Here is an 11,985-nt window from a genome sequence, read left to right as displayed (position 1 = left end):
GTCCTTGGATCACTCTGCCGTCATCCCTCGCAAAGTCAGCCACTGCCCTTCCTGAGACTGTCAGTCAAACTGCGTCTGCAGCCCCTGTTATAATGTTTGACTGCCAGAATCCCAACAACGTAGGAAAGGCTGTTTTTGGGTTACTGTAGGTTCTTGCAGTTGACTCAAGAAGAGTTGTTTTAATCCATTTGAATGCAGTTCATATCACCATGCATTTGGTGGATTGGCCTGCAAATGTAGGCCATGGGTCTTTTTAGAGCTTCTGCCTTTGGAAGCCTGATATTCAAATAATAAAAATTACTGTCAAAGTAAAGGGCTGCCCAGAAGGATAAGCACGTGGGCTCTGTGTCCTTTTGAGATCATTTACTTTGGCAGTGATTTTTATAATCTGAATCCTCAATGGCTTCCTATGGTTGTTGACAATTCCCCTGTTCAGTAGAGAACTTCAACTCTTCTGGTTCATATGGGTATGTTGGTCCTTCTGGTTATTTTTTATTCCATTTTTTTCTTTTTCTTTTTTTTTTTCTTATTGTAAACCTTTTCTTGAACTCCATTCAAGGACACAGGCCTGCCAATCTTTGTATATTAGCCATATGTACTGCTTGCTCACAAAACTGAGCCATGGCAGTTAGAGGCAGGTTATATTGGGGCTGGCCTTCACCATTTTATTTCTGTTTGTCAGTCTCCAAAACTCCTATAGATGGCAGTATAGACTGTTTCAGAATTTCTGTGTTCCTCAACTGATTTCAAGAAAATTGTGTTATGAGAAGTTGTTGAGGGTTCCCCTTATTTCCTGTCCCCAGGACAGCAAAATGAAATTGCGCTTTACAAAACCCTGGGGGCCATTAAAACCTGACAGAATTCCCATCAAAAGTATTTTGGCTAAACTTTATTCTTCATGGGTGCCAGAAGATGCTACCATCTAGCAGCTTTTGCTGAGAAAGGGGGTGATGGATATTGGATAATGCCTAGATGGGTTAAAAATGTGACCCAATTGCTTTTTTTCCCCAAATAAGATAACTCCAGCTTCAGACAAATCTACTGTTCTCTTGGCACCTTCCATTTTGGTTGACATAAACCTACACTATGTCCTCAGTGGAGCAGCACAGTGCTTTGTAGATATTTATAGCGTGAAGATTGTGTATGTTCATTTACAACCCCAATTCCAAAAAAGTTGGGACACATGTAAAATCTACATAAACAGAATGTAATCATTTGCAAATCTCATAAACCCATATTTTACGCACAATAGAAACCTAGAAAATGTTTAAACTGAGAAAGTGTACCATTTTAGTATAATAATAAGTTGTAAATTGATGGCAGTGACACGTCTCAAAAAAGTTGGGACAGGGCAACAAAAAGCTGCCAAAGTAAGTGGTACTGACGAGGAGCTGGAAAACATGCAGCTAATTAGGGTAATTGGCAACAGGTCGGTACACATGATTGGGTATAAAAAGGGCATCTTAGAGAGTCAGAATATCTCAGAAGCAAAGATGTGCAGAGGTTCACCAATCTGAAAAAGCTGTCTAAAAAAAAAAAATGATAAACAATTTTGGAATAATGTTACTCAATGTAAAATTGCAAAGACTTTAAATATATAATCTGCAGTGCATAATATCAAGAGTCCAAGAATCTGGAGTAACCTCTGTTCATAAGGGAAAAGGCCAAAATGCAATATTTGATGCCAGTGAGCTACAGGCCCTCAGATGGCACTGCATTAAAACAGGCTTGGTTCTGTGATGGAAAAAAACAAGTTAAAGCTCTATCATGCAAAGAAGAAGTCATATCTGAACATGATCCAGAAACGCCACTGTCTTCTCTGGGCCAAAGCTCATTTAAAATGTTACAAAGTGCAAAACTGTTTTGTGGACAGACAAATCAAAAATGGGCATTCATGTTTTGGCAACTGTGGGCAATGCGTTCTTCACACTAAAGAGGAGAGGGACCTTCCTGCTTGTTATCGGCACTTGGTTTAAAAGCCTTCATCTGTGATGGTATAGGATTGCATTGGTGCATATTACATGGGCAGCTTGCACATTTGAAAAGGCCCCATCAACGCTAAAAGATATAATCAAGTTTTAGAGCATGATATGCTCCCATTCAGACATCTTTTTCAGAGAAAGACTTGCATATTTCAGCAGGGCAATGGTAAACTGCATACTGTAACTGACAACAGCATTGCAGAGAAGAGTTCAGGTGTTTAACTGGCCTGCCTGCAGTCCAGTCCTTTCACCAACTGACAATATTTGGCACATCTTGAAATGAAAAATATGACAAAAAAGATCCAGATCTGTTGAGCAGTTAGAAATCCTATATGGGTCAAGAATGGGACAACATTCCTCTCCAAAAACTCCATCAACTGGCCTCGTGGACACTTAAAGATAGTTAAGGAAGCACACAGGCTGCGCAAACACCTAACGCATTATCTGTGTCCCCTCCCTCAGAGCTCTGAGGAATGGGACACGTCCCTGAAACACATCAGCAGGCCGATCGCTGTGCCATCCCTTTTTGGCTTTTTAGGATTTTTTATATACAATGATTTAGTGAGTATGTTTTCTGTTTTTTTAAAATTTTTTAATTAAACCTTGGATAATGCACTAGGTGTTTGATCCACCTGTGTGCTTCCTTTCCAGTTTTGGTTGATCTCCCAGCCTGAGGAGGGCTGCATCATCAAGATTTTATCCCAAGGCTATCAATACATTGGATTCCCTGGCTTCTTCCTGGCATTGACCCCTTTTGAGGCACTGGAGAATTAGTGCTTTCATTTACAGAGTGTTAAAAGAAGATATGCTATACCATGGTAAACATGCCCTTGTCACAACTTTTTAGAGACGTGTTGCCATAGGTTTCAAAATTACCTTTTTGTTCTGTTTTGCTATCTGTGTCCACATTAGGGAGATTCGCTTTCTCTAATTGTTCTCTTTGCCAATGTCATGGGGAATTAAAGGTGAGGGTAAATCCAAAATTTTGAGTTGCTACCAGGACAAGAATAGTGGGCAGGGGTCTGCAACCTTTAAGACATAAAGAGCCACTTGGACCCGTTTCCGAGAGGGAAAAAAAGACTGGGAGCCGCAAAACCATTGCAACATTTAAAACAAATCCGACACTGCATATATTGCAAAAAGCGCTCTGGTCATGAAGGGGGTTTAAGGGCCCAGTAAGCAAAGGGTTAATCAGGGCCACAGTGTATCATCATAATCACAATCATAGCCTTAGGTCAGTGGTGGGCAACCTTTTTTTTCAACTGAGCCAAATCTCGCCAAAACCACAATTGAAATTTATTTTGAGAGCCACATTTTTAAAACTGAAAATACATCCCCCATATAGTAATTCATCCCCCATAGTAATTCATCCCCCACATAGTAATTCATCCCCCATATAGTAATTCATCCCCCATAGTAATTCATCCCCCATATAGTAATTCATCCCCCCTATAGTAATTCATTCCCCATATTGTGTCAATTCACTTACCTTTGCTCCGCGCGTTCCTCTCGCCGTGTTCCCGCGCCGTTCCGGTCTTCAGGGCGGACTGTGAGAGGAGAGGAGTTCGTCACGCTGCCCCGCCTACATCCTGACAGCCAATGTTTGCCACGCTCCGCAGGCCGGATTAAAAGGTCCGCCGGGCCGTAGTTTGCCCATTGCTGGGCTAGCTGCAGAGTCCTGACTTTTGGGGCGGCCACCCGAGAGGAGGGAGGGGAGCGGGCGCCCGGCACACAGAAGAGCCGCATTAAAATGTGTAAAGAGCCGCGGCTTGCCGACCACTGAGCTACGGCAACCCTATTGCCTGTCACCTGGTGGGCAGTGTGCTCCGGAGCTGCAGCAAAGGTGAAAAAGAACCGCATGCGGCTCTGGAGCCGCGGGTTGCCAACACCCGATAGTGGGGAAATCTTTCAATGGGGACACTTGTTCCCGTTCCAACTGTCAAAGAGGAAATTGCCCTCACATGGGAAAGATGTCTTCTCACTTCCTTTTAAGTGTACAGCACAGGAGGTGAAGGAAAATATCCCTAATGTAATGCAGATCGCAGAAAAACTGGAAGAAATTTGAACCCTCTCCATTATGCTATCCAAGATGAAGAAAAAGGTTTTGGCCATAGATATACTTTAGCATATAGAGCAGGGGTCTCCAAACTTTCTAAGTAAGGGGCCAGTTTACTGACTTTCAGGTTTTAGGAGGGCCATACTGTGGCCAGTGGAAGGTGAAAATGCCCTGATACAGTGCCCCATCATTGGTTTTAATGGGAGAAATAATATCCCATTGTTGATATCAATAAGATGTATAGTGCCCCAATGATGGTGTCAGTAGGAGGAATGGTGCCCCATCATTGGTGTTAGTTGGTGGCATAGTGCTCCAAGGGCCAGATAAAGGCAAGCAAAGGGCCAAATCTGGCTCCCAGGCCGCAGTTTGGAGACCACGGATATAGAGGGTTCATGCAGACATCGGAGATTGGATATACAGTAGATAATCTGTACAAGTGAATTAGTAAACCTAACGCATGGTATACGCAGAAGAGCTTATTATTGAGATCCGTAAAATTGATTTTTGATTTGCTGCCCTTTTCCCCATATTGTTCTCTAGATGCTTTATCAATCCTATAGAATTTGAAGCAGAAATTTATAATGTGAAAGAATAATGAAAATAAATTTGGCAACCATATATACAGTGCTAAAAGTGCATAGTAATATCATATAACAAACATTAAAGTGTCTGTGCATAAATGTAGTATCCAAATTGATGCGTCAAACAATGTTAGCAATTATATATACACTTGACAAGTACTGTACATAAAGATTATACAACAAACATTTTCAAGTGTGCATGCATAATTAAAGTGTCAATGGAAATATATATAAAGAATTCTCAATGCTGTGCAAAATCCCTCCAAAGATATTATGCCATTTACTTCATCACACATTTATTTGAACACTGTTTATAATATATTTGCAAGGACATTTTATTTATGTATGGACAATTTAATGTATGTATGAAATCTTTATGCACATGTCAAGTGTTGTGTGTGTGTATATATATATATATATATATATATATATATATATATATATATATATATATATACAATTGTGTTCAAAATAATAGCAGTCAGACATCACTAACCTGATCAATCACTGTTTTTGGTAGAAATGATATTTCTACATGGCAAATAATTTACTAGCAGGTGTAGTAGAGTAATAGAAATCCAACAGACCCAACAGTCATGACATGCATGCTGCTGATTCTGTGTAATTGAATCACTAATTGAAAGGGGCATGTTCAAAATAATACAAGTGTGGAGTTCTATTAGTGAGGTCATTCATTCTTTGAAAAACAGGTGGCAATTATTGCCCTTATTTAAAGGAGGAAGGCAGCAAATGTTGTACATGCTGGTTACAGTGCATTTCTCTCTGAGGAATTCTGAGGAAAATGGGTCGTTCCAGACATTGTTCAGAAGAACAGTGTACCTTGATTGAAAAGTTAATTGGAGAGGGGAAAACATATAAAGAAGTGCAGAAAATGATAGGCTGCTCAGCTAAAATGATCGCAAATGCTTTACAATGGCAACCAAAACCTGAAAGACGTGGAAGAAAGCGAAAAACTACCATTCGACTAGATAGAAGAATAGCCAAAATGGCAAGGACTCAGCCAACAATCAGCTCCAGGAAGATCAAAGAAGGTCTAAAGTTACCTGTGAGTACTGTTACAATTAGAAGACGCCTATGTGAAGCCAATCTATCTGCAAGAAGCCCCCACAAAGTCCCACTGTTGAAAAAAAAGACATGTGCTGAAGAGGTTACAATTTGCCAAAGAGCACATTGACTGGCCTAAAGAGAAATGGCGCAACATTTTGTGAACTGATGAAAGTAAGATTGTTCTTTTTGGGTCTAGTGGCTGGAGACATTTTGTCAGACAACCCCCAAACACTGAATTCAAGCCACAGTACACTGTGAAGACAGTGAAGCATGGTTGCGCAAGCATCATGATATGGGGATGTTTCTCATACTACGGTGTTGGGCCTATTTATCGCATACCAGGGATCATGGATCAGTTTGAATACATCAGAATACTTGAAGAGGTCATGCTGCCTTATGCTGAAGAGGAAATGCCCTTGAAATGGGTGTTCCAACAAGACAACGACCCCAAACACACCAGTAAACGTGCAACATCTTGGTTCCAGACCAACAAGATTGACGTTATGGAGTGGCCAGCCCAATCCCTGGATCTTTAATCCAATAAAAAACTTGGGTGACATAAAAAATGCAGGTTCTGAGGCAAAACCAAGAAATAGAGAAGAACTGTAGAATGTAGTCCAATCATCCTGGGCTGGAATACCTGTTCACAGGTGCCAGACGTTGGTTGACTCCATGCAACACAGATGTACAGCAGTTCTCAGAAACAGTGCTTATACAACTAAATATTAATTAAATGATTCAAAGGAAAGCAAAATCTTCAAACATTTTTCAGTTTATATAGTGAATGTTTGAGTTTGTAAAGAAGAATACAAACACTGCTATTTTTTTGAACAGTCTAATATTCACTTTTCTTCAATTTTTGTAGAGGAACAACACAAATTTGATATATTTTTCTTCATGTTTTGATTTGGAATAGAATGTGTAGTGTTCCCAATGCATTTGTGTGTATGGAAATAAAAGATATTAGAAGGATTTTGAGCTTTATTCACTTTTTTCAACACACTGCTATTATTTTGAACACAACTGTGTGTGTGTGTGTATATATATGTGTGTGTATATGTATGTGTGTGTGTATATATATATTTACTAACATTGACACATTTGGGGGTGTCGTAATACAGCAGCTAGTGTATATACAATGAATGGAAAAAAAATACACAGATTGCATTGCAAAGTTCCTCCCTCTGCTTTCCTCAATTGAAATGAATGGATTATGCCTGGTACAGCATGGGGCAAATTGCCTGTGGAACACTGTCTCTAATAAGTAAACAGACGTCTGTACTAAAACATTTTGAAGGGTTATTTTCAGCTTGGTCAAAATTATGTAATAACTAGTAGAGAGAAAATGTCAGAGTTATTTATGAATAGATTAAGTATTGTAAAACTACATGAAAATGTCAAGAAAAAAAATGTAAACACCATTTTTTAAAAAAAGCTTATATGACTGACTGTTCTAAAAATTAAATATAAAAGACTGCCATATTTCTGCACATTTTCACATAGTTCAGCTTCCTTCACACAGCTGTTTAGCCACATACACAGTGGCAATAATCAATGGATTCTTGTGACTGCAATGACCCGTACATGCATAAAGCAGCGGTCACTCATCCTGTACAAAGTGTTGACAGGCTCACAGCAGCCATCACTTTTTGCTTGTAGCCACAAACCAAGTGGTTGCCTGCAGTTAGGAATGGATGTCCAAGCCTGGACGCAGTCTGTCAATACTTTGTACAGGCTGAGCAGCCACTGCTATTGCACCTGTCATTCTAGCCACAGGAATTCTAAGTGCAGCTAAAAGGCCTTGTAAAGGAAGCCTTCTAGTTGGAGCATTGCATTCTAGGAATTGTGTTATTTATACAAGCCACCAGCGAAGGTATCATAGGATTGATCAATTAGTTAGGGATCTTTTACTAACATGTTTGTGGTGAAGCATGTAACATGCGCTGCTGTGTTTTAGTCCTCTTGTGGGAGGAACCCAACACACTGAGGTAATGGGTCTTGCGCTGTACAGTAGTGCATTGCACTACAATAAGGAGTCACATCCGATTTCCGGTATCCATTACCACACTGCAAAGAGAAAAATGGTCCCTAGAACATAGTTTGATATGATGCAGCAGGATGCAAGGGAACTTCTTTCAGAGCTTAGTATTGAGATGAAGCTCTACTCCTATCTTCTAATCATGTGCAAGCTGAAATGCTGGGGCTTTTTGTTTTATTTTTTTTCTATGCACATGATTGGGTATTTTCTGAAAGTGAATTTTCACCACATTTACAAAGCTGTAGCAAATTCCCTTACAAAGAACACTTTCCCTTGCATTATGATCCACCTATTTGCTTCTAGTAACCCAACCCCTCTGAATTAAAAAAAATGGCATCTAGGACAAACGAGATATCCCACTTTCTGCAAGGCAAGCAATACAGCTTCTTATGTTACTGTCCTAATAAATACTTCTGATTCACCCCTGTAAAATAAAGAAAAAAAAGTAAGTTGTCAACAATGAATGCAGGGAACAATTTACTCATATACAGGAACAATTATGTTGCAGCCTGCTTCATATTTTTCTCCAAGACAGAATTTGGTATCCTTATGTGCCTCATATATCGCCTTAAAATTCTTAAAGCCACAGAAAATGTTTTTCCTTTGAATAGAGTGGTGAAGAGTTAAGTTGGCCATATGTAGATCAAATTATGTCCGATTTCTTCTGCATTGGACAAAGTGCATTACATGAGTGGCACTGTTGGCACCAACTGGCTTGATAAAAGTTGATTTTTTAATTGAATGTTGTTGAAGGAACCAGGCTGAAAATTCTCAGCTGAACAGCACCTGCATTATGTCAGATGCGGGCACTGTTCAGGTATTGTAATAGGCACAAAGAGGATGTTAGAGGGTAAGGAGTACATTAGAAGACATGTAGGATGTAACAGAATTAAGGTTTTAAGGGAGGTGATGCAGCATCTGGAATGAAGGAGCATCAAGAGGAAGGAATCCATAAAGGTGGAGGGGTATATCCAAAACAAATGAAGTAGCGGTAGAATGGTGGTAGATACAATTTAGGCAGTTTTGGGGGAGGGAGGGTGTCGGGAGTGCATGTAAGAAAGGGAGTAAGACTTTCTTAATCCCATGTTCACACCTTTTCCAATAACCTGCCTTCCTACAAACAGATCCATTGATTTTAGATGATTACTCAAGGCATTGACTCCTGCTTTTATAAAAAAAAAATAATAATTCATAGCCAACATTTTAAAAACTTTCATTATCATCCCACCCAAGCCCATTATTCCCCTTATGAGGTCCCTGCTTCTTAAAGGACAATATAGAGTAGTCACAATAAATAGACTAAGACCACAGTGGGGTCCTATGTAGTCCTGCAGACCTGCACCTGTAGTGCAAAAATACATTAATTTATATAGCCAATCAACCTAATATTGAAAATAATATAGACTATATAGATTATATAACACACACTGAACCATAAAAAATAATGTTAAAATCTAACACAATAAAGTGATATTAGGACAATTAAATGATGCAGCCAAAGTAAAAGCATATTGCAGAAATATAAAGAAAACAAAGCTAAGTTATTGAAGTAAGACGTGTACAGCCATTGTATCAGGTTTATTGAATGAAATTCCTGACATTTGTTTTTGCTCCATGGACTTCTCATTCATCTGAAATAATAATAAAAATAAGCAAACTTATAATGAGTGACTACCCAAAAAATATCCAAAAAATATATCAAAATATATATAAAGTCCCATACACCTAAAGTCCAAATAAAGTTCACGTATCCAAAATCTTTACAAGTGATCTCTCAATTTGTCTTTATCCCCGGATCAGATTGGTGATATATTCCAGAGAATCTTCAAGTACCTCAAAAAACAAAAAACTAAACATAGTGTGTTACCCTAAAAATTATATATTATGTGCCACACGTGTAACATGCAAAATACACAATAAAAGTGTCACAGCAATCGTGAAATCTCCAGGGTATAAATTGAGTTATTAACTTCACTGCACACAATAAACGAAGTGCATAATTACCCCCATCAAAGATATAATCAGCATAGAGTCCATATTAAAGATGAAAATGTCTCCACACATGGATCAAATATCGTCTCCTGCCTTTGCCCACAGACCTCATAAACAGACCAAGGATCAGTATATATATTAAAATTATCATCAATTTTATTGTAGCAACTTACATTCAAGTTGGATGAGTACAGCTTCCATACACTGGGAACGTCCCATAAAAAGAGCCCACTTTTGAATATGACTGCAAGAAAATTGTTTGGAAATTGGTTCTGCTGGTTGAACTAGATGGACTTGTATCTTGTATTTCAACCTAACTATGTAATTATGATTTAAAAGTGTTCGGGAAATGCCCACAGTTTGATTTCTCATAGATATGATCAGATTGTAATGTATGAGCAGCTCAACTATCAGTTGGTGCAGGACAGTTCAGAATCAGAGATGCCAGTCACAGTGAAATGGAAAATCTTCAGCTTTTGTGCCCTTAAACAAGCATGCACCCAGCTCTCACTGCATTCGCATACAGTAGATGAAAAACAAACAAGAAAAAGAAAATAGGCTACACACTCATAAGGCTATCCTTCAAATTAATTTATTCAGAAAATCAAAAAAAGAATATAATGAAAAATACAATGCATTGCAGATATAAGTCCCCCTAAAAAGGCACCCACAATAAAAATAAAGAGAGATGACCAATCCCACCCTAGTCCGAGACCACACGTACTGCCCCCTCCACTGAACCCCCACGCACATACACATAGCAACCCCCCCAAGAACACTCACTCAGCTGCCCCCCCAGAGGGAGCTGAGATAAAACACTCGCCCACAAAGTTCTCCACCTCTTGTTTTTTTTCATGTATTGCGTTTAGGTAACACCCCATTATATTTGTACAGCCGGTGGGCCCCCCAGGCCTTTTTTTTTGTTTATTAGCATACAGTATGCAACGTTTGTAAGACCTGATGCTATTTCCACTTACATGATACACCAGCTCTACGTGCACTGATTACTAGTCTAAAAGACAACTGATCTTTACTAACTATATTATTAAATCCCTCCAATAATCAGCATGTTAATTGTTGTAAAATGGTAGTATTTTTTTTCTCCTCGTAGGTAAAATCTGTGATAAATCTTCTGTTTGCGGCATATACTGGAGATGTTTCTGCCCTTAGAAGGTAATTTTACTATCCTAGATATAGAAATAGCAGAAAAATTAAAAACTCACAACAATTATATTTCCATCTTGGGTGAACATTCGTGTGATGAATCATCCACTGGGGACTTCAAGGGTAAGATTTCTGAGCAGAAGCTTGTGTGTGTGTGTATATACAGTATCTCACAGAAGTGAGTACACCCCTCACATTTTTGTAAATATTTTACTATATCTTTTCATGTGACAACACTGAAGAAATGATACATTGCTACAATGTAAAGTAGTGAGTGTACAGCTTGTATAACAAATTTGCTGTCCCCTCAAAATAACTCAGCCATTAATGTCTAAACCGCTGGCAACAAAAGTGAGTACACCCCTAAGTAAAAATGTCCAAATTGGGCCCAAAGTGTCAATATTTTGTGTGGCCACCATTATTTTCCAGCACTGCCTTAACCCTTTTGGGCATGGAGTTCACCAGAGCTTCACAGGTTGCCACTGGAGTCCTCTTCCACTTCTCCATGATGACATCACGGAGCTGGTGGATGTTAGAGACCTTGTGCTCCTCCACCTTACATTCGAGGATGCCCCACAGATGCTCAATAGGGTTTAGGTCTGGAAACATGCTGGGGAGGAGGAGCCTGAACATGGCGGCTGTGGGGAGCGAGCGGCTCTAGCTCCTTGCTGGGTCCCACTTCCCGACCCACCCAGTGACCCTCATTAGGTGCTGACTCACCGGAGTCTGGACGAGGTGGAAGGTGAACCCGGAGAGCCAGAGATGGGAGCTGGTCTGAGGCTGCAGTGTCACGCCGGATCCCCCGGCGAGGTATGAGTGGGAGATCCGTGCGGTTGAGAGGAGAGGAGACGCTGCGGGATCACGTGACCTGCCGCAGAGCATTACTGGGGGAACGAGGAAACCGGCCGGCTTCCTGATGTGACAGGGAGCCGCAGGTCTATTGCTGCAAGCTCCCCCTGGCTGGCTGTCCAATCCTGGGTCAGGGAGACCCATGAACGCAAAGAGACCCATCCTGCTTCCTTGGGACGAATCCAAAAGAAAAACAGCATCGGAAACCCAGAGGAATCCCCCCCCCCCCCCAGGACTGAGCAGCAGGGAAGGCCC

The 11,985-nt window shown here is 40.1% G+C and overlaps 1 protein-coding gene across 3 annotated transcripts in view; it reads left to right on the top strand.

The window, feature by feature from the left end:
• Positions 1-11,985, top strand: part of LOC149449847 (glutaminase kidney isoform, mitochondrial) — a 172,622-nt gene that overhangs the window by 127,145 nt on the left and 33,492 nt on the right. For all 3 annotated transcript variants that reach the window (XM_089692706.1, XM_089692705.1, XM_089692707.1), the window contains exon 15: positions 10,829-10,890. In XM_089692706.1, coding sequence (XP_089548832.1) covers positions 10,829-10,890 — 62 coding nt within the window. The remainder of the gene's footprint in view (positions 1-10,828; positions 10,891-11,985) is intronic.

Source organism: Staurois parvus, unplaced genomic scaffold (genome assembly GCF_062004578.1).
Source record: "Staurois parvus isolate SC_StPar_1 unplaced genomic scaffold, SC_StPar_1.0 ptg000601l, whole genome shotgun sequence".
NCBI lineage: Eukaryota > Metazoa > Chordata > Amphibia > Anura > Ranidae > Staurois > Staurois parvus.
The sequence above is the reverse complement of the archived record's forward strand: the minus strand, read 5'-3'. Positions and strand labels throughout refer to the sequence as shown.